Source organism: Lontra canadensis, unplaced genomic scaffold (assembly GCF_010015895.1).
Source record: "Lontra canadensis isolate GAN:19392208 unplaced genomic scaffold, GSC_riverotter_1.0 scaffold30, whole genome shotgun sequence".
Taxonomy (NCBI): Eukaryota; Metazoa; Chordata; class Mammalia; order Carnivora; family Mustelidae; genus Lontra; species Lontra canadensis.
In genome coordinates, this window is record NW_022631024.1 from 18,433,384 (window position 1) to 18,455,396 (window position 22,013).

Below are 22,013 nucleotides of genomic sequence, written 5' to 3' on the forward strand. Positions count from 1 at the left end.
GATGTCGTCTGTGTAAAGACAGGGTGGAGTGTCTTTCACTGCTCTTCCCTCCGCAGTCCTGGGGACTGGCTGTGTACTCTATACCGAGAGCCCATCTCAGAAAGGACCACCGGACTCAAGGGTCGCGCGGGCCACGGCCGAAAGCGACAAAGCGCAGGCCGGTGCGGGAGAGACCTAGCAGCGCCAGAACGACAGCTCCCGGCATGCCCCGGGGGCGCCCTGTGACGTACTTCCGGCGCGGGGGGCGCGCGCCGAGGCCGCAGGAGAACAACATTTCCCGGCATGCTCCGGGCGCACGCTGTGACGCACTTCCGTCGCGGCGCAGCCAGCGCGCCCCCGGCGGCCCGGCGGCGGGAGCGAGGCGACCGCTGGGCCCGCGGCAAGTGACGGGCGGCCGGCCGAGGGGAGCCGGGGCGGGGCGGCGGCGGCCAGCGAGCGAACGCGCGGGCGGCCTGGCCCCGCCCCGGTGACCTTCACGGCCTGGGCGGCGGGCGCAGGCCGGGCGGCGGCGGCGGCGGCGGCGCGATGTTCGTGCAGGAGGAGAAGATCTTCGCGGGCAAGGTGCTGCGGCTGCACATCTGCGCGTCCGACGGCGCCGAGTGGCTGGAGGAGGCGACCGAGGACACGGAGGTGGAGAAGCTCAAGGAGCGCTGCCTCAAGCACGTAAGGCCGCCGCGGCCCCCGTCCCCCGTCCCCCGGCCCCCGGCCCCCGCCTGGTCGCCCCCTCCCCGCCGCCCCCTCCCCGCCCTCCGGACGCGCTCCCGCCCGGCGCCGGTCGTTGAACTCTCGCGGCAGCCCGAGGAGCTGGGGGCAGGAGGGAAACTGAGGCAGGAGACGCGGCGTCGCCGCGCCCGGCAGGCCCTCCTGGTTTCCCGGCAGCTGGGCTTGCTTGCCCTTGGGGTGAGGCCCCAGGAGCGGGGAGCGGTGCCCGGGGAAGGAGGGGCGCGCCGTGGAGACGTCCCTTCCCTTCCCTGCGGGCGGGCCTGTGGGTCAGGGCCCGGCTCTGGCCGCTCGTGCCGCCGAACCGGCGCGGGCCGGGCTGCCCCTGAGCCCTGCTTGCCCGAGGCCTTTACACTGACTCGTGGGCAGGGCCCGGGGCAGGACCGCGGCGCTGGGAGACGCAGTGTTCACGGCTCAGTCGCGGGCGGGCTCCTGGCCCGGCGGGCTCCTCGGGTTGCTCACGTCTGGAACGAGTCCTGGGCGGCTTTCCCTCTGCGCGCCTCCCCTCCGCCGGCCGCCTGCCCCGCTCTGGCCGTCCGGGAAACGGTGCTGGGCAGGACGGAGCGCTGTTCGAGCGGAGCTCAGCCCTTCTGTGCGATGGCCCTGCGGAGCGACATGCCCACGGCCGCGGAGCTCTGGGTTGTCTGCGTAACCGCTCAGGAGGCACTTTTCAGTCCCTGTACGGCTGCCCTGTAACTGTCCAGGGCAGGCCAGGGAGCTCTCTGGTTACCAGTGAGCCCTCTTCTGGAACATGCTGGACGTCGGTGACTCTCACCGAGGAGGAGGGGGCTCTGGGCTGGCAGCCGCGGGCAAGCATGCCGTCCTTTCTTCTGTGGGGTGCTTTCGCCATGAACCCAAGCATGGCACTCGGCCAGCAGGCTGGGGGCCCCCGGACCGTCGGCTGTGAGAGCTGGCACCGTGTTTGTGTAGTGCTGTGCATTTTAACAACAGCCTCTCTGAGATGCTGTGTCCCCTCCCCGGCAGCCCACCAAAGACAGCAGCTCCCTGAGGGCTGGGCCTGTGTTCTCAGGTCCAGGGCCAGGCTCCCAGTGCGCCCCAAACAAGCGTGTGGATTAATGGGGCACGTGGGGAGGATTGAGAGTCCAGGACTGCGTTTACATGGCAGGCCACCTGCCGAGTCAGGGAGGGAGAAGTCGGGGGTTAATGGGGATGGCATTCAGCTTAACTCACTACGTAGCCATCCTAATACTGTTTTGTGAAGGGGACCCGGAAACGGGAGCTGATGGATCTCTGGAGCTCTTGGGGGTCATTAGGCAGCCAGTTTGAGTAAGATGCTAATTATTATGTACCTGATATTAATTATTCCAGCCGGGAGTGAGGTGTGTCGTTTGGGGTTTTTCTGGCACTCTCCTACTTTGAACTGAGATTTCATGCCATTCTGCGGTCTCTCCCGGGGTGGAGGAACGGCACAGATCACGGGACCCAGGAGCTAAGTCGTCAGAAAGTCCTCCCACCTCGGAGCCCATCCTGTTCCGTAGGCAGGGCGTGCTGCTTCTCGAACCAGGCAGGACGCGTTACTTAGGAGAGAGCGTTCTCAAGTTGTAGCCTCGAATGTCCCCCGAAACTGTTCCTGAATGTCCTGTCGCTGTGGGCAGCGAGGCTCGGCCTGTGCTTGAGCGTCTGTCTCCTTCCCACTGTGCTCCCGTGCAGGCTCAGGCAGAGCCCTGCCCGTGGAGGGGACAGTGTGGGTGTCTCCCCACCCCCACGGTGCTGTTGGGAGTGTGGTGCTTTCTCATTGAGGGCATCGTCATCAGAACTCTTGGAGAAGGGCGCCTGGGTGGCTCAGTGGGTTAAGCCGCTGCCTTCGGCTCAGGTCATGATCTCAGGGTCCTGGGATCGAGTCCTGCGTCAGGCTCCTTGCTCGGCAGGGAGACTGCTTCCCCCGGTGCCTCTGTCTGCCTCTCTGCCTACTTGTGTGTGCACGCTCTCTATCTCTCTTACAAATAAATAAATAAAATCTTAAAAAAAAAAAAAACTGCTTTCTCTAGGGGAGCTGGGGTGCTACTCTTGCTTTGCTCTTTTTGGGGTTTTATGTTGATTGAGATCTTTCGTGAAATTGCCACAACATGATACAGTTCCTGTCCATACGGCTGTTAATGTTTATTCTTTCTTTCTTTCTTTTTTTCTCTCTTTCTTTCTTTCTTTCTTTCTTTTTTTCTTTTAAGATTTTATTTATTTGAGAGAGAGCAAGTGCACGGGCAGGGAGGAGGGGCAGAGGCAGAGGGAGAAGCAGACTCCTCTCCAGCAGGGAGCCCGCTGCGGGGCTCGATCCCAGGACCCCAGGATCATGACCTGAGCCACCCAGGCGCCCCAAGCTGTTCGTGTTTCTTAGGTCACATGATAGTGCGTCTTGGGACAACACAGGATGTCAGGTGTGGGAGTCCCCTCTTGGCTCTCCTGGGGAGGAGTCAGGCTCAGGAGGTGTCACGGCCTCCCTGCCCGGGCATTGGGTTCTTGTGGGGCTCTCTGGCTGCCCTAGCTCGCTTGCTCCGAGGGCTTCTGCTGAGCACAAAGACCCAGAGTGAAGTAATCGTGCAGTACGGGTGACTCAGCCTGTGTTGTGCCCCTGGCACGCTGCTGGCGTGCCTCACGCTGGTGGTGTCAGGAGCCAGATGAGGATGGTTTTGGAAAATGTTGTTTCCTAGACTGTATTCTGAACGTGTCGAATCCACTAGCCTGCAGATTTCAGGGTTAGAAGAAGCACACCCAGTATTTCTGGGAGCAGAGCCAGTGTTGAATTCAAGGCGAGCGAGGGGGTTGGTGTCTGCTGTCGTAAGTGGTAGGAGTACCTTTTCCTATGGGCTGGGCTCCACCCCCGCCCCCTTCAGCCCGGTCAGTTTATGTGAATGTGCGTCAGTGCCCCGAAGCCTTCACGTCCCGGGTGTCACTGCAGCCCCCTCAGGCCTGGATGTCCGCACCCCCCGCCCCAGTGCTGCGTTCTGGGGTCCCTGGGGTCCTGTGAGCTGTAGCTGTGTGCCGGTCCACCCCCTTTGAATGCCCAGGAGGGGCCTGCCAGCGGCTCCCGCAGCTTCAAGGTCCATGTGGTGGTCACTTGGTGAACCAAGGGCCACATGGAGGCTGGTTGCCCTCGGGCTCGTGCAGGTGCTGAAGCGGTCCGGACCCTATTTCTGGCTCTCGTGGACCAGCTTCTCTCTCTGCTTTCTCTCAGCCCCTTCACCTATCTGGAAGAGAGAAAAAGTGCACAAGTCGTACCTCCATCTTTCAGGGAACAGTGGCCCTGCTCTTTTCATTTTTAGTTGACTCTCTGGATCCTTCCAGACGAAGGAGGCGGTTCAGGTCGCTTCTAGCAGTGAGGTGTTCTGTGTCAGGCTGGGCGCCTATTTCAGGTCGACTTAGCTGGTCGGTGCACGGATCGCTGCCCGGAGGGATCAGATGTTACGGCATTTCGTCCGCCTTCCACCGTCCGTGGGGGTCTTTGACTTGGTGTGTGCCTTCACCTTCTAGCTGGTAACCAGTAGACGCCTGTGTGGCTCAGGGTGTCAGGTCCTAGTATCGGTACGGTTATGATTTATTCTGTCTTTAAATATGTGACCCCCCCCCCAGTGTGCCCATGGGAGCTTGGAAGACCCCAAAAGCGTGGCCCATCACAAACTGATGCACGCTGCTTCGGAGAGGGTGCTGAGTGACGCCAAAACAATCTTGGAGGAGAACGTCCACGACCAAGGTAGGGGCCTCGCGGGGCAGCGGCGGGGGCCTCGGCGCGGCGGGGAGCGGGGGAGCGAGAGGCAAAGGCGCCCTTGGCATCCAAGTCTGTGTTCCAGGCTGGGGCCGAGCAGGGAAACTGGGTCAGCTGAGATGCTTTTATTCTTCCTTTGTTGAAACAAAGTGTGCGTCGTGGGCTGTTTGTGAAAAGCAGCACACACTGAATCGGACCAGCAGCATCCGTGCGAGAGCCGGATTCAACTGCGTTTGTGACTCTGTGTCCGAGCAGGACCAGGGCCTCGGGAGCTGCTGCCGGCTTCCTTCTGGGGCGGGAAAGTCCAGTCACGGCCGTCGTACCCGGCGCCCGCGGAAGACGCTCTGAGTCGCCCACTCCCGTTCCCTTGCTTCGAGTTTGTGTCGGGAGGCACTGGGGAGAAGCTTGCAGCTTTGTGTTTGTCATTCAAACGGTGATTTCAGTTCGGGGATTCTCCTGAACATACTGTTTATAACCCCCGCCGGCGCGGTCCGGCCCACGGCCAGGTGGGAGCCGCCCGCCGTGCGCACGTGGCCTCGGCCCATGGCAGGTGGTTCGCTCTGAGGGTTGGCCCCAGCTCCCAACCTCAGGAGCCCGCGCCTGTGGGAGTGAGGACGTTTTGTGGGATCTCTTCCGGTTGTTTGCACGGTTCTCAGGGCCGTGCTGTGTGTGCCTCCTCGGCCGCCGGCCACCTGTGTGACCCACGGCCAGGTTCTTGCCGCGCCCCTGTGCGCGGGCAGGAAGGCGGGGAGGCACGGACGTGCGTGAGCCTTGGGCCTAGGCGGCACCTGGGGGAGCCCCTGCTCCTCTGGCCGTGGGTCCTCTGGCCCCCGTTTTGCCATCTTATGGAAGAGATCGGTAACCAGCCTGACGGCGTCTTTTCTCCCTAGATGTCTTGTTGTTGATAAAGAAACGTGCTCCGACTCCACTTCCTAAGATGGCTGACGTCTCGGCAGAAGAAAAGGTGAGTTTCCCAGTGTGGAACTGGAAGTCTTGGTTAGTCTCCACCCTCCAGCCTGTGAGAAAGAAACGTTCTGGGAATGAGTCATTCCCAGACCCAGCAGGGCCCGCAGTCAACCGCTGGGGGGTCTCCTGTCGTGGCCGAGCCTCTCCTGGTTGCTCTCCGGTGGCCGGTACGGTCTCAGCGCCCGTGCAATCCTGAGAAGCTGTCAGGCCTGCCTCTCATCGGGCGAGGCCTGTGCCCACAGGACAGGGAGAAGGAGCGCAGGAAGCGGTGGCGGGCGGCGCACTCAGGCCCCTCTCCCCGGAGGGCAGGTGCGTGCGCAGGGAAGGGCCAGGCAGTCCTCACGCCGTGCTCAGCGCAAAGCCGGGCCGTTCCAACGGGCAGCCAGGCTAATTTCACGGTTTTCCTTTGTTTCTCTCGGGTGGAGTTTCTTGTTCGTGCTTTGAAATGCTTGGGAGAGCGCTCCCCCCCGAGAAAGCAGGCCGGGCTCTGTGGGCTGGGCCCTGCGCGGCTAGCGGGCTGAGCTCTCTGAGGGCCTGCTGCGGGTCCGGTGGCCCTGGGCTTCGTGTGCCCTTATCTGTGGCCGCACCTGGCCGGCACCCGCTCACCCACAGGCCAGCAGCTCAGCCCATCTCTAGGAGACAGATCTGGGCCTGCCCCGCCCCGCCCTGAGAGCCGCCCGCGCTTCTCAGGTTATAGTGTTGGCCCTGGGTGACCAGTGTAGACGGCGGGGTTCCCACTGCCCCTGTGCCTCTGAGTGCCTCGCAGCAACCCATGGACCTCACTTGCTGGGTCACCTTTTCTGTGCGCGTATTTTCGAAGTGAAACATACGACGTCACTACCTATTTTTCAGAATTAGTCTTAATTTTAAGTGAAAGTAATATGCGGTTCTGAAGTCAGATCATGTAACTGGTTTCTTTTTTTTTTTTTTTTTAAGATTTTATTTATTTATTTGACAGAAGTTGCAAGTAGGCAGAGAGGCAGGCAGAGAGAGAGAGAGAGAGGAGGAAGCAGGCTCCCCGCCGAGCAGAGAGCCCGATGTGGGGCTTGATCCCAGGACCCTGGGATCATGACCTGAGCTGAAGGCAGAAGCTTTAACCCACTGAGCCACCCAGGCACCCCTGTAACTGGTTTCTTAATAAAAGCATCCTCCTCCCACCAGTGTCACGCGCCCTAAAGGTAACCTCTTGGAGCTCTTTCCCCCATCCCCCCAGTAATTCTTCTGATTTCAAAACCACACGCAGAATTGAGTATTTCTCAGAATATCAGTTTTTGGTTCTTGGGCTCCTTGATGTTTGGAGGATTAGATCCTGACACTGGTTGAAGGTCTCAGGGCCTCCGTCGGTGTTAGCATGCATCCGCTGTTTCCCGTCAGGAGCGAGGGGTACTTGGATTATTTTATCCTTTTTCATGCAACTTCGTTTCTCCTGGAGTCAGTGATTGCCTCGTCGATGTGTTTTCTGCATGCATATCGCTAAGCTTTCAGATTCTTTGCCAGGACTGATAGATCCTTTTGAAAGCAGGGTCCTGTGTACGAGGCCGTCAGCTGGTCCCTGCTGTCCTGGGGATGTCCTTCCAGCTCTTCCTAGCCACATCCCTCTGCCTCACGGGTCTCCAGGCCTGTCGTGCAGCGTGGCCTTCTCACCTCACCCCTGTGTCAGAGCTTCTGAACCCTGGTGTATCTGGACACTTCCTTTTGCCCCCTGTCACGGTACCACGGACACACCGGCCTAGAACTGGCCTGACCCGCAGACCTGCAGTCTGGGCGGGCTCAGCCGGGCCCCGGGCGTTGGGTTCAAATCAAGGTGTGGCTGGTCTGCGTTCCTCCAGGGAGGCTCTGGGGAAGGCTTTGCTTCCACATCCTTCAGGCGGTTGGCCGTGCGTATGGCTAAAGGACTGGGCCCCGTTTCCTTCCTCGGTCAGCCCAGGTTGGGGGCTCTCGGCGCATGGGGCCGGCCACTCTTCTGCATCTCTGGAACCAGCAACAGAATTGCTCACGTGTTGATCTCCGGCCAGAAAGAGCCCCGTCCTTTTTCAGGCCTTACCCGCTTAGGTCAGGCCTCCCAAGGTGGGTCATTACTTTTGCTTCAGGTTGACTGTGCCACAGTGTGACCTCACCGCAGGGAGCGGCCATCCTGCTCATGGGCTCTGGCATCGTGTAGGCATCATTGCCAGGAGTGGGCTCTTAGGGCCCTCTTTGAGCTCTACCTGCAGGATCTGGTGTCTTGCTGTTGACTGTCCCTTGGTCTGGTGGCTCCTGGCTTCCTCCGGCCTCTAGAAAGGACAGGGAATCTTGAGGCCCCTGCACTGCAGCGTCGAGGGGCTGCTGGGGAGGGCCGTGGTCCCCGTTCCCAGGGTGGCCACGTGGCCGGCACTGGTCGGGCCTGACTCGTCTCCTTTGCGTGCTCTGTTCGTCCGGGGTGTCTCCGCGGGTGGGGAGGCTGTGGAGGGCCCTGGGGCTTCACGACTTCGGCCTCTGCTGCGCGTGGCATGCGGCGTCTGGAGACCGTGTGTTTTTGTTCTGGAAATTTTCCCGGGTTGTTTTCGGAGAATGCCCTCCCCTCATTTTCTCTTCCCTCTTTCTGGAGTTGCTGTTGGTTGGATGCTGGACCTGCCTTCAGGGCAATTTCCTGGACATGGTCCTCTGCCTGCTGCGGCCTGTTGATCTGGTGGTGACAGTTTGCATCTCTAGTGGGGACGTGGCCTCTGGTGGTAGCACCCCGTCTCTCTGACGGTTTCCTTCGTGCAGTCCTCTTCTCTGCTTCTCTCTTCCATGTTTCTCTCCTTTTCCCCTTCTTGTCTTGATCCCTGTCTTTTGTGGTGGGGGCTTCCCACCCACCCCCAGCCCTCCTGGGCCGCCTTCCCAGTAAGAGGCATGGGGGGGTTCACCGGCTGCTCTCTGTGCCCGGTGGGGTGTACCTGCCGCCGGGCTTCCCTGTGGGGCAGACCCAGCCCTGGGCTCCCCCTCCTCACAGCAGGAGGTCTCCTGCTTCATGTCCCTGCCAGGGTGGGGGCTGGTGCTGGGACTCATTGGCGGGGATTAGCATGGTACCGCCTTTTCTTGCTGCTGAGCCCAGGCTCCCTGGCTCAGGGCTCCCCAAGTCTGTTCCCCCAGGCATTTGCAGGGTGGTGGAGGAGCCCTGTTCTCGGGTCCCGCTGCTCACTCCAAGCCCGGTGGGCTTCCTTCGGGCTGTGGTGCTGGCCTGGAGTTGGCTGGGCCTTGTTTCTGGTTTCTGGTCAGGCTTCTCTGTGTGCTCTGCTGAGCCCTGTTTCTGTCTGGGTAGATGGTCTGCATTTCTCCCATTCTCGGTCTCGGAGTCCTCACAGTCCAGTCCGGACATGCTGCTGCGAGGGCTTCCGGAAGCAGGCGGGGTGCGTGCGTGCTCCTGGCCCCGCACAGCCACAGCTCACGCGAGATGCTCTCTCTGTGGCCGCAGGGGACCGTTGCGTCTTCTCTCCGGCCCTGCCACCCTCTGGCACGACAGGCAGGAATTGTGTCCCTAGTGAGCACCGAACCCACAGGGACCCTCTGCTGCCCATGAGAGTGCTTCTCTCCCTGTGTGTTCAGCTCACGTGGCCTTGCCTGTCAAGGTTCTTGTACTCATTTCTGACTTTCTAATTCCTCTTCTCTGCAGAAGAAACAAGAGCAGAAAGCCCCAGACAGAGAGGCTATCTACCGAGCCACCGCCAACGTGCCGTCCCACAACATGGACCGGGCCGAGGTCCAGACCAACATCAGGGACGTGAGTGCTCACTGTGGGCTGCACTGCGGGCCCGTCACGCCTGCGTGGGGGCTGCACGGCTTCTCAGCCGTGCTTTGGGAAGCCGGGGGAAAGGGCGGGTATAACCGAAAATTATTCCAAAACAGAAGGTTTGAAAAGACATCAGAAGGCAGGACCAAGACTGATCCCACTGGGAGAATATTAGGGTTTTGCTCTAATTTGCCAAAAATTTGTAGCTGGAAGTCTGGACTCTTAGTTACTTTGGGTTGGAAAGTTCTAGGCTAAATACACTGTGTGTCCAGTGCCCTGTGGACCGTCTGAGAACTGGGGTATGCCCACGCCGCGCAGGACTGGGACGGCACGGCCATCTCGTCCGAGAGCACCACCATGAGCCCTGCTCGCTGGAGCAACAGAGGGTTCCCTGCCAAGCAGGGCGTCCGGCTCTGACCACGTCCCGGGCTGCGTGCGGGATTGCCCCAGCAGTGGCTCTCATAGGCTGTCTGAGGCCTGTTGTGGGAAAGAGGGGCAGCTGATCCCCGTCTCGCCGGTGGTGCTGGGACCGTCTGTCGGGGTTTCTGAATGCGTTCCCAGTGGCCGGCTGGCTGCCGCCGATGCTGCTGTGCCGGCCGGCTTCTGGCCGGGTGAGAATCGGAGGCCCGGTTCTGGGAAGCCCATCCAGTCAGGCTGATCTCTTCTGCTTACGTAGCGGGCTCGTGCTTTCCACGTTGGCCAGAGGGCTGGGCCGTGTCTCCAGATGTTTCTCTGTGTCGCCGCCAGCTGAGAAGCCGTGCGCACAACCCGTCTGTGCCAGCGAGGCCGCTCCTCCCCGCCAGGCACACAGCCCTCCCGCCACTCTGTGGCCTCACCCACCTCCTCTCCGTCCGTCTCCACGCTCTGGAACCGATAGCGGCGTGGTTGGGACGCCCAGATACGGAGTTGTAGGCCCAGGAGTGTGGTCACCCATCCGGGCAGGTCTCTGGGGCACTTGGAGAAGTCAGAGTCTCTTTTTCTTTCCCCGCAGTTCCAGACAGAACTCCGGAAGATCCTGGTGTCGCTCATCGAGGTGGCGCAGAAGTTATTGGCGCTGAACCCGGACGCGGTTGAACTATTTAAGAAGGCGAATGGTATGAGCGCGCCCCGGGGGACTGGATCCTGCGTTCAGACCCCACCGCGTGCCCCCACCTCAGAGGCTCTGTCAGCCCCCCACGGTCCCCGTTCGCACTCCTCATGGTCCCCGCGTCAGTGCTGGGAACACCAGCTCTGTTTGCGCTTCCCGTGGCCGCGGGGCTCCTGCTCCGCCTGCCGGCCGAGGGCTCCGTGTCCACGTGCTGCGTTTGAGGAGGGGGTTAGCCTGCAGGTGGGCCCTCGGGCTCCTGGCTGGGGGGCAGCCCGCGCACTGGCCTGGCCCTCACAGGTGGCCCCGTCTCTCGCCCGCAGCAATGCTGGACGAGGAGGAGGATGGCAGAGTGGACGAGGCCGCCCTGCGGCAGCTCACGGAGATGGGCTTCCCGGAGACCAGGGCCGCCAAGGCCCTTCGGCTGAACCAGTACGTCCGGGCCGCCTCCTTCCCTTGCTGCCGATGCTGTGGGGCTCCCCTGGGGTGGCTTTCTCTGTCCCCGAGTCTTAGGTTGAACCGTGTACAGTAGATGTGAGTTTTTAACGCGAGACATTTCGGTGCGTGTCCCAGGAGTGACTCGGTGGGGCGTCTCAGGACAGTGGCCCTTGCCGGGAACGTGCTGTGGGTAGGCTGAACTGCGGTCCTCCCCGGGGCCGTTGTAGGCACCACGTGGGAGCTTGCATGTGTCAGGGACGTGGCGGCTGGTGGTGCGTGCGGTGTCCCCCCTAGCAGCCCCCCAGGCTCGCCGGGCTGCAGCCGCTCGCTTCCGCGCCTACACTTGGACCCAAAGCGCACAACTTGTACTCCAGAGGACAGTCCGCGGGCTCTGCTCCTTTTTGCCTTGGGCCTTGGTTCTCATGTGTATCTCACGGGTTTGTTCTCCGGGCTTAGTGCTTGGGTTTCTGTGCTCTGGCCGGGGTCTTGGGGTCGTTTGGGGCAGGGCCCAGAGCTCCAGACCCTTCTGTACTGAGATGCCTGACGAGGGCTACCAGAGAGGCTTTCCCTGGGGATGTCAGGGAGGCTCAAGGCCCTCTGACCGGCCTGGGGGTGCTGGAAAGAGTCTCCTGTTGCCTTTCAGCATGTCGGTACCTCAGGCCATGGAGTGGCTGATCGAGCACGCGGAAGACCCGACTGTTGACACGCCTCTCCCAGGCCAGGCCTTGCCGGAAGGGGCACAGGCCGAGGCTGCCCCCGAGGCCGCCCCAGAGGCTTCTGGGACGAGCACGGGAGACGAGGAGCCCAGAGATGAGCTAACGGAGATCTTCAAGAAGATCCGGAGGAAAAGGGAGTTTCGGGCTGACTCTCGGGTATGTGTCCCGGGGCCAGGGGCGGCCAGGTGGGGTTGCCTTTCCTCCACATGGGAGTGGAGCTCAGTGAGGGGCTCGTAGACGGGCCCAAATTCAGTTTTAAGTTGTCCCCACATGGATCCTGGTGGGTGTTTCTTCTCCAAGTAATTTGCCGAGATGTTTGTCATCTCCTCAAAGCTACAACAGGGTTTCGTTTATGTTGTCGCTATTGGCGAGCTACGGGCTTGGGCCAGGACGCTGCCCAGAGGTGGGAGGATGGGGCGCTGCAGGGTTGCCTGTGGGCGGGGAGGCTGGGCAGCCTCCGGCCATCTGGGAGCCGTGGCGTCTGCAGGATCAAAGGTCCCGGGGCCCGCCCAGCGCTGGCCATACTTGGGGACGACATTGCCGTGGGTTCAGGCTGCTCCTTTGCCGTCGTCCCGTTCTTAACGCTCTCGTGGCTGCTGTTCTGTGCTCCGCTGCTCTGCTCCTCCGCTGGGCTTTTGGTTTCCTCTGGGGCGCTTCTGGTGCTTTGAGCCTGCGTTTTTCTTTCTGGTTACAGATCCGTGAGCTCCAGCTGTTAGGGCTCAGTCCACACGTCTGCTTCTGCGGGGGCCCCGTGCTGTCTGGGCGGGCTCACCTGCAGGCTTGTGTTTCCGGGGACTCCCAGGTGGCCGGGCTGTGGGCCGCCCGCCACGGGTGGTTCTGAGGCTGTTTCCCTGCCAGGGGCCCGCTTCTGTGTTAGCCACGAAGGCAGGGCTCCCGGGCCACCGTGCGGTACAGCCGCGGCTTGGGGGGTGTAGGACCTCCCTCGTGGGGTCCTGGTCTTGAGCTCCAGCTGCTCACCGTGTAGGGCCCCATGGCCCACGTCCTGTCCCCCAGGCCACGCTGACGGCTCCTGCGGCCTTCCACGGCAGCCCCGCTGTCCCGTGAGTTTGGTGCTCTTCGTGGCTTTCCGGCGAGCCCAGCTGTGCGTCCAGTGGCGTTTCTGCTGAGCGGGAGCTGGTGTTTCTGGAGCCCGGGGGGCATGCTGGGCCCAGCCCTATAGGACGGGCAGCCGCGCTCTTGGGGGCGGTTTGTGCTCTGCCTCGGGGCTCTGGGCATACCCTGAGGGCGCTTCTGTGTCGTCCTCGTCCGGCTCGCCAGCCTAGCCCTGGCATGTGGGGACCACCGCTGCTGTCTCGACGTGCCCTTCTCCTGAGACGTGCGCTTCTCCTGGGCCTTCCTGTGGCCTCTTGGAGGTAGACGTTCTGTGACTACTGTTAGGAGGGGCTGTCGAGGCTCGTCCAGCCTCTGGTCCTACACCATTGGAGAGAAGAGTCTGGAAGGTCGGCGGCGCTCACGTGCTTCCCGGGAAGTCTGGGTCCAGAGCGGGGCTTGCGCTTGAGACCGAAACAGACTTTTTGCTGTTGTGCCCCCACCATCCCCCATGCCAGCTACAGGGGTGGGGGCAGCCAAGTGCAGTGGGCATGGTAGGAGTGAGTGCCCAGACCCCTGGCAGGAAGGCAGGGTGCGTCCCTGTGGTCACTGTGCACAAGTCCTGGGCCATTGCTTCCCGGGCTGAGGCAGGGGTGAGTGAGGGGAGAGGCTCGCTTTTATGGGTGGCCACAGGGAGGCCACCCCGTCCTTGGATTTAGTGGGGGGCTCTGGGTGAGCTTATGTGACTTGGGAGTCAGACTATGGCGTGGTGGGTCCTTCATCCTGCTTTCGGGGGTGGAGCCCCCCGGGGGTGGAGCCGGTGCAGGAAAGCACGGGACGGGGGCTGTGTTGGGAGAGGCTGCCAGCTCAGCTCGCCGTCGACCGTGTGGCTCCAGGGAAGGTCAGTCCTGACTGCCATGTGCAGCTGACGTCCTTCTGTCGGGTGCTCTTTGGGACACTTGATGGTCTAGTTCCGGCTGAGCCCGGCCCACAGAGGGTGGCACAGGGGGGCTCTTCAGGTTGCTGCCCAGCGCTGCCGCCCAGGTGCCTGGCAGAAGTAGAGCTGTGACCGGGACCTCACAAGAGCATGCTTTGATCTTTAAAGAATTAACCTGGGGCGCCTGGGTGGCTCAGTGGGTTAAAGCCTCTGCCTTCGGCTCAGGTCATGATCTCAGGGTCCTGGGATCGAGCCCCGCATCGGGCTCTCTGCTCAGTGGGGAACCTGCTTCCCCCTCTCTCTCTGCCTGCCTCTCTGCCTGCTTGTGATCTCTGTCTGTCAAATAAATAAATAAAATCTTTAAAAAAGAAAAAAAGAATTAACTTGATAAAATCTTCACCTTCCCCCCCCCCAAAGTGGACTCTTCCAAAAATTGTGTGAAAATCAAGAATAGGGACTCCTGGGTGGTTCCGTTGGTTGGGCGTCTGCATTAGGCTCAGGTTGTGATCCTGGGGTCCCGAGATGGTGTTCTGGGTGGGCTCCCTGCTCAGCGGGGAGTCTACTCCTCCCCCCACTCGTGCTTGCGTGCTCTCTTGGAAATTAGTAATAAAAAAGATAAAAAGTCAAGAGTAAGGTGAAGGCCCTAGTGTCGTACGTGATTTTTGTCATGAAAATGTACGTCCCCCCACCTCCCAATGACCTTGGGTTGTTCCCTCTAAGAATCACCAGATGTTCGAGATACAGCTTCTGTCTTAATACACGTGAGATGTTTAAAACTAATTTTAGTGTCAATTTTTAAAGATAAAATCTGAAGAATTCCCCCTCCCACCTTTTTTCTTCACAAATGAATATTAACGTGGCCATTTTGGTCTTCACTTAGATCGGGTTTGCTTACACGGCCTCTTCCTAATACCTTTTATTCTGGGTCGCGAGGCCGTCCACTGCGAGCTCCCGTGTGGTCGTGGAGACCGCGGGGACCAGCCTGCGAGGGTCGGACGTGGGCGTGGCCGGCCCGCGCGGCCGTGGGAGGCAGGCTCCGGGCACGTCTGCGGCTGCGCGGACTCGGGCTGGCCGTGGTCCGTGCGTCGCTCAGGAGCCTCGAGCGATCGGTGAAGCCGCAGGGAACCACATGCGTGCCCCAGAACGTCCTGTGCCGACCTCGTCGGCCCCCCGCGAGCATGCCGTGGTGAGACGTGGCCCCCGCGGGTTTGAGCGGTCTGTGCCCTCCCCTGCAGGCGGTCGTTGCGCTGATGGAGATGGGCTTCGACGAGAAGGAAGTGATGGACGCCCTCCGAGTGAACAACAACCAGCAGAATGCCGCTGTGAGTACCGCCGTCGGGCGCCCGGACGCCGCCTCGCCCTCGCGGGGGGCGCGGCCCGGGACCGTGTGCGTCTGGCTCCTCCCACGGCCACCTGTTGTTTGATTCCCCCGCAAAACGAGGGGAGAGGGTCCGAGGGCGTAGTTCTTTGTCTTTCGGAGAGAGCACGCGCTTGGCAGGCCGGTGTGTGTGTGCGCTGTTCGCTGAGCTTGTTGACGTGACCCCGCGGCGGACCCCGCTCTGCGACACGCACCAGCGGCTGGCGGACCGCGGGCCGAGGGGGTGGGGGGGGGTGTGTGCGTGGTGGCCGGCAGGGGGCGCTGCGCTCTGGGGACTCAGGCGCCCCGGCTGCCCGCCAGCCAGCTCCAGGCGGGCGCAGCCCGGGGTTCCGTGCATTTCTTCCGCCTCCCCCCACTACTCTGGCTGGGTCCTGCCTCATCCCCCTTCCGCGACCAAGGACCGAGAGGTCGCCGCTGTTTGCCTGCGCTGCGGAGTGGGGGTCGGCTAGACCGGTGTGGCTCTTCCTTCCCAATGTCAGAGCCCCCGGTCTGCGGGCAGCTGGTGCTGTGGGGGGTCAGGAGGGGCTCACGGGCCGGCTCTTGCATTCGCAGTGCGAGTGGCTGCTGGGAGACCGGAAGCCGTCCCCCGAGGAGCTGGACAAGGGCATCGACCCCGACAGCCCTCTCTTCCAAGCCATTCTGGATAACCCGGTGGTGCAGCTGGGCCTGACCAACCCAAAAACGTTACTAGGTACGTGGCCTTCCCTAGCCCGGGCCTGTCGCACCCCACAGATGTCACCAAGTGATGGGGGTCTCCGCCAGTGTCCGTGACTCCTGCCCGAGTCACTGGGGCCAGCGCTCGGGCTCTGCCCGCAGGCGGTTCTGTGCGGGGGCCTCGGACGAGCTCTCGAACCAGTCAGGGTGGCTTGTCCAGACGCGGGCAAGCGTGGACAGCACCCCTAGGCTGGACCAGGTGGGCGGGAGGCGTTTGCCTCGGCCTTTATGCGGGTGAGGGACTTCTCTGGCCCCGTTTTGTCTGTGGAACATAACGTGTGTGCAGAAGCGTGTGGGATTTTCCTGACTTAAAGTAAGACTAACAGCCACACATCTGCGTTCAGCTTCAGAAGGCGGAGTTAAAGGGGCGTCTGCCTTTGGCTTGGGTCGTGATCTCGGGGTCCTGGGAGTCCCGCGTCAGGCGCTATGCTCAGCGCGCCGTGTGGCTCTCCCTCTCCTGCCTGCTGCTCCGCCAGCTTGTGCTCTGACAGATAAATAAGATCTTTAGAAAAAATTTTAAAAACACGCAGTATTAAAAAAAAGTCTGGAGTGTTCCAGGCCCCGTGGGTCCTCTGGGCGCCTCCCGTACTGCACCCCTGTCCCCCCAGCACTGAGAGTTAGCCTTTGTCATCGCTCGGGCTCCTAGGAGGCGGTGCCGCCTATGTCTGTCCCCAGATCTCTGTCCCCAGAGCCCCGTCCCCTTGCGTCTGCCTTCCTGGCAGGGTGGGTCCCGGGCAGGCCTCTGCGTCCCAGCGTGACTGTGTCATGGAGAGTGATGAGCCACGGGGCATGTCCCCACTCTTCTGTCCCCAGGCCAGGTGTGTGTGGGTGGGGCTGCAGGGGTGCGCCAGGCCCTGTGCACAGCCTGTGGGTCCCCGAGGACGCTTGGTGAGAGCGCCCACAGCCCAGGCGGGCACAGCTGTGAGCTTGGCCCTTTCCCACAGCTGTGAGGCCCAGCCTGTTCCGGGAGCCATGCTAGGACCTCAGCTCTGAAAGGCCCGTCCTGGGTGTCGTTCTCTGGAGCATTTTTTGATGCAGCCACAAAGCCCCTCGTGTCTGCTGGACACTGGCCCTTTATCAGTTCATTTGTATCTTGAATGTTGTTCTCCTGTTCCTGGGGTTTCTGCTGCGTCATGGGGACGCATTTAAACGTAGTTGGATCTGTGTGTTTCATCCGGGAAAACGGTCTGGCTTCGAGGTGAGGAAGATACTCTTATTTCTAGAAGTTGTCGGTTTTGCTTTCCTTCTCTAAGTCGGTCATCTACCTGGGAGTGTGTTCGGTGCGGGCTGGGGAGGCTGCCTGTGGGTCCCCAAGTTCTGGGCTTTGGTGGCGCGTGTGTATGCGCATTTTCCTTCTCTGTGCGGGACGTGTGGGCGCCTCGCTGGGTTCCCCGGCTCCCCTGCTGCTTATGGGGCCAACGGGAAGAAGGAAGGCGCTGTCTTGGGTGGGTCCACACCCTCTTCTGAAGGGTTTTTTTCTAATGCTTGCCTCCGAGACTGTCCTCTGCTCCCGGCTGGTTTTGTCTTTTCTCGGAGGGTTCCCTCACGACGGACGTGGGGTTTCACTGAACGTCTTTGCCCTCTGCTGGGACCGTCCTGCAGTGTCACGTTTGCTCACGGGGAGCCTCTCCTCAGGTTTCTGAAACAAGGGGGCAGGGTAGGTGCCACCTGGCTGCGGCCCATGGACGGCTTTGGGGGCCCCAAACTGCCCAGCACAGGGGGGCCGCGTGTGTTGTGCCCCGGGCACTCTGCCTGCCCCAGGACAGCCTCCCCCGGCCACTGGGCCCCCACGCCACCGGGGCACAGGCTCGTGCGCACACCTTCCTGACAAGAGAGTTGAAGATGACCGTGATCGCTACAGATGAGCTGAAGCGCTGGCCGTAGTCCACCTGGGACGAGCTGGAGAGCGTGCAGAAGCTGGCGGACATCTCCTCTGCCCCCCGCAGCTGCCCCGTTGCTGGCTTTCCTTCCGAAGTACTGGCAGGCCCACGTGCCATCCCGGTTTACCCCGCGTCCTGCCGGCGCACCCTCGTGCTGCACGTTCTGGCTTCGCTGTTTTATTATTTTCATAGATTAATTCATTTTAGAGAGACACAGGGAGCGTGTGTGCAGGTGGAGGCAAAGGGGAGAGAATCCTGAGTGGGTTTCCCGCTAAGCACAGAGCCGGACGTGGGGCTCGATCTCATGAGCCCGAGATCATGACCTGAGCCGCCGGAGTCGGATGCTTCCCTGATTGCATCCCCAGGCAGCCCTTGGCTTTGCTGTTGTACACAGAGGAGTTTAGCCAATGCTGGTCCTTGATTCTGTGCAGAGAGGCCTTGGGTGGTGAAGCACGCGCTGTCTCCCTCCCCCCCCGCCCCCGTTCCTGCCATGGCTCCTCCCCTTGTGGCCGTGGGCCGGCCGCCCTCCTCTGTACCTCCTGCTTTGGGGGCAGCTCGTGCTCCGGAGGGCGGCATGACTGGCTCGGGGCCGCGGGCCCCGCGGGTGGCTGGTGTGCCCCCACCTGCTCTCGTCCCCTCCTGCGTGTGCCAGCCTTGTGTCCCCATGCGCCCTGGAGCGTCCGCTGCTCCCGCTGCGGCCTCGGCCTCCGAGCTCGGCCTGGAGGTCTTTGCGTGTCGACGCCTGTCCTTCGTCATATGTGCGGACTTGGTCGGCCTTTGGTTCTGAGTAATTGTCTTCCTGAAATTCTCGAGTGTGAGGCCTGCGAAGACCGAGCTCCCCAAACAGCCTGTCGGGTGGTGTCCCACAGTCGGCCCGCCTCACGCTTTTGTTCGGCCCTTGGCTCCCAGGAGGAAGGCGGACGTGGGCTCCTCCACTCTCTGGACCCCCGCGTTCTTTCTCGTTCTCCCGGATGCCCAGGTGTCCTTTGGGTTCTCTGATACCTTGTCCTGGTTTTCAGAGGCTTTTGATCGGGACGGTCCGCGGGGATTGTTTTGAGGGCTAGGAGGGCTGTCAGTCCGAAACGCGAGGGAAGCGCCCTTTCCCGTGGAGGCGCAGGTCCTGGAGGAAGCAGCCCCCGTGCCCTGTGCGTGGGGGACGGCTGCGTGCTAGCCGTATGCGAGGGCCGCTCACGCCGCTGTCTCTGGGGGAGACGCTTTTGTGGAACTGCCGAGATGGTTTGTTTCTTGCTGTGGAATTGCTCAGTCACGTGTTTATTTTGTGTTTGCTTCCTGATTCGTTTATTAAGATTTTACTTTGAAGTCGTCTCCAGGGTGCCTGGATGGCTCAGTGGGTTAAGCCTCTGCCTTCAGCTCAGGTCATGGTCTCGGGTCCTGGGATCGAGCCCCGCATCGGGCTCTCTGCTCAGCAGGGAGCCTGCTTCCCCCTCTCTCTGCCTGTCTCTCTGCCTGCTTGTGATCTCTGTCAAATAAACTTACCAAAAAAAAAAAAAAAAATGAAGTCGTTTCCACACCAAACATGGGGCGCAGACTCAGTGACCCTGAGGTCACGAGTCACCTGTTCTGCCCACTGAGCCAGCCGGGAGCTCCTCAGTTATGTATTTTCAAGTCCTTTCTTTAAGACAGAACATTCTGATTTCCCGTCAGATAGTGTTAACTTGGCAGTGGTGTCCCCCTGTCTTTTCTGCATCTGGGACTTTGCCTGGTGGGTTTGGAAGCGGAACGACCGACTCACAGGCTGTGACTGTGTCAAGATCGCTGGTAGCCGCGGCCAGGTTGCTGTCCGGCGTCGGCAGGCCGGCGAGTACAGGGGCTGTCCCTGCCACCCGGGACCAGGCTCGTGGTCTTTCCACGGCGGGTACATGCGTGGGACAGTAGATGCTGCTGGGGGCGGCAGGGGCTTGCGGGTGGCCCCCAGCGACACGAGGCCCGCCCTCCGGGACAGCACGGCCAGGCTCTTGGGTGCGGAGGGGCCGTCTCCGCCGGCATCACTGTGTCTTCCCGCAGCGTTCGAAGACATGTTGGAAAACCCGCTCAACAGCAGCCAGTGGATGAATGACGCAGAGACGGGGCCGGTCGTGCTGCAGATCTCCCGGATCTTCCAGACCCTGAACCGCGCGTAGGCCACACGGCCGCCCCGCCCTGCTGCCCTGCGCCTGTCCCGGGAGCTCGGGCTGGCTGCAGCCGCACCCCCCCCCCCCCCCCCCCCCCCTCGCCGGGTGACAGAGAGCGTGGGGACCCCTGGCGGCCATGGGCTGGGTGTCGGCGCGGGGCTCCTGGCACGCTTTGATCTTCGCTTGAAAACCTGTGTGATGGCCGCATGCGCGGCCACGTCCAGCCTCTGACCATGTGTATAGACGCGGCGCTGCTCGGGGGGGGAGGCTGCCTCCCCTGTCAGGGCCCCTGCGGGCTCTGGAAGTGCTCCTTGACCCGACCTGTAGCTGCTGCTTGTTCTTTGGAAGAAGGCATGTTTCCACCCAAAAGTGTTAACGTCAGTACTAACTTAAGTAGAGGAATTCACAGATGATTTTTCTTTTAATAAATAAATTCCCTTTTTCCTATCGTCTGTGTTCGTGTCATTTCAGTGCCAGAGAAGAACCTGTTGGCGCTCTTGACAGTGCGCTGGGCCCTGCCGCCCGGCTCGTGGGCTCTCCCGCTCGTGGACTGTGGACGCAGTGCAGGTTCGGGCGTGCTCTGGGGGACTCTGCTGTCGGGGGGCCGGCCGGGCGCCCCCCAGGCCACCCTTGGCCCAACCGGGGCACCAGCCGTCGGCCTCTGCCACCGTTCCCTTTTTAAACATTACTTGGGGGTGCTTGGGTGGCTCCGTCGGTGGAGCGCCGGGCTCCTGACTTTGGCTCAGGTCGTGATCTCAGGGTCCTGGAGTGAAGCGCCCCCCCCCCCACGCCCCCTCCCCCAGTGTGGACTCTGCACTCAGCGGGAAGTCGGCTAGAGATCTCTCCCTCTTCCTCTGCCCTCCCCCCACTCACATGCTCTCTCGTGCTCTCACTCTAAAATAATCAAATATTTTTATTTTTACTTATTTTTTTAAAGATTTCATTTATTTATTTGACAGAGCAAGATAGCACAAACGGGGAGCAGTAGACAGAGAGGGAGAAGCAGGCTTCCCGCCGAGCAGGGAGCCCAATGCGGGGCTCGATCCCAGGACACTGAGGTCATGACCTGAGCCAAAGGCAGACGCTTAACCCACTGAGCCACCCAGGCGCCCCGGAAGATAAATCTTTAAAAAAAAAAAATTGTTCGTGTTGCAAGATGAGAAAATAGGTTGTAGCTTTCCTTTTTTTCCACCTCTGCTCGTTCGTCGTCACTTACAGCACGTCTCAGAGGCTTCTCTGGACTTCTCCGCCGAAGTCCCGGCCTGCAGCCCAGCTTGGCGGCCCCGCTGTGGGCCTCGTGGACCGGTGCAGGCCGGGGCCGCCGCGCTGCCGGGGCGCCTCGGCCCAGCTCCCTCCCCGTGTCAGCAGGCAGCGGTGTTCTAAGAAACTGTTCCCCGCAGATCTGCGTGTTCTCGTTCTTCTCTGTGTTCAGACTCTGCACACGAGGAGTGAAAGTCCGTTTTGAAGGTCGGGAATCAGACGGTCTCCACCATTCGTTCCCGCGGCTGTCCGGACAGAGGGCCGGGGACGGGCTCTGCACTCTTACTAGGTGTCGCATCTTGTCTTTCAAACGGCCGACTGCAGACGGCTCTTAGGCTTCGTCTCTGTTTTCTTTGGCGCTCTGCGGGGTGTCCCCGTGCCCGGTGAGAGCTGGGTGGGCCGTGCGTTTCTCGGACTTCACGGGACCGGCCGACGGCAGAGTCCCGGGGGCTGGCCCCAGTGCGTGCCCCCAGCAGCTGTGTCAGGGTGGGCGTGGGTACACCGCCTCACTGGGGGCCTTGGGCTCTCCGAGCGCACTTTCTCCGCCACCGCTCCAGAGTTCCTTCAGGAAGAAGAGTGCGTCCGTAGCCGGCTTAGAGCCTGCCCTCGGACCACCGGAGCCCCCCGAGCCAGGAGCTGGGGGTGAAGACATCTGGTGCCGTGACGCAGCCGGACGGCCAGCCCTCCCCCAGACACCATTCCCGCGTCATTTCCTGGAGACGGTTTCAGGTCGGGAGACAGTGAGGCGTTGGGTGCCATCTCTCAGGAAGCCATGGGCCTGCCTGGCTCTGGTTCCTATGAGGCTTCTCTCCCTGTTTGGGGGTCTGTGCCGTGGCCCCCGTGGCAGCGGTCCATCGGAGGTGTGCGTGGGCGGCTGCATCCCGTGTGACTGATGAGAACCTGCAGTGACGCTGGCGTCCAGGGCCTGCCCCTCCACCTGCAGGACGACCTCGTGGTGCGTGCCTGGTGTGTGCACGTGGTGTCTGTGGCTTCCTGTGCAGCCCTGGGGCTGCCTCAGCGAGGGGCCCTAGGAGCCGGCCTGCAGCCCTTTCTCACTGTGGTCCGTCTTCGTGGGAGCCGCACACCGCAGCTTGGTGGGTGGGAAGGGTGGCTGAGCTGAGGCCCATCGTTCAGGGTACGGCTGGAGGTAGATTTCTGTCCAAGGTGAGCCGTGGCCGGTTACGTCCCCCTCCTGTCCCTGGGCAGCCACGCGGCTGCTGAGAGCTCGCCGCCAGCTGGATTCCTGCCTCCGTGACAAATCCCGAGGAT

The 22,013-nt window shown here is 61.6% G+C and overlaps 1 protein-coding gene across 1 annotated transcript; it reads left to right on the forward strand.

Moving 5' to 3' along the window:
- The first annotated feature begins 360 nt into the window (after positions 1-360).
- UBAC1 (UBA domain containing 1) lies at positions 361-19,560 on the forward strand. Its single transcript, XM_032866219.1, has 10 exons — positions 361-663; positions 4,306-4,426; positions 5,329-5,402; positions 9,039-9,146; positions 10,147-10,249; positions 10,563-10,671; positions 11,321-11,549; positions 14,616-14,702; positions 15,311-15,449; positions 19,378-19,560. The coding sequence occupies exons 1-10, from the start codon at positions 526-528 to the stop codon at positions 19,491-19,493; spliced, it is 1,224 nt and encodes a 407-aa protein (XP_032722110.1). The 5' UTR covers positions 361-525; the 3' UTR covers positions 19,494-19,560.
- The last annotated feature ends 2,453 nt before the right edge of the window (positions 19,561-22,013 follow it).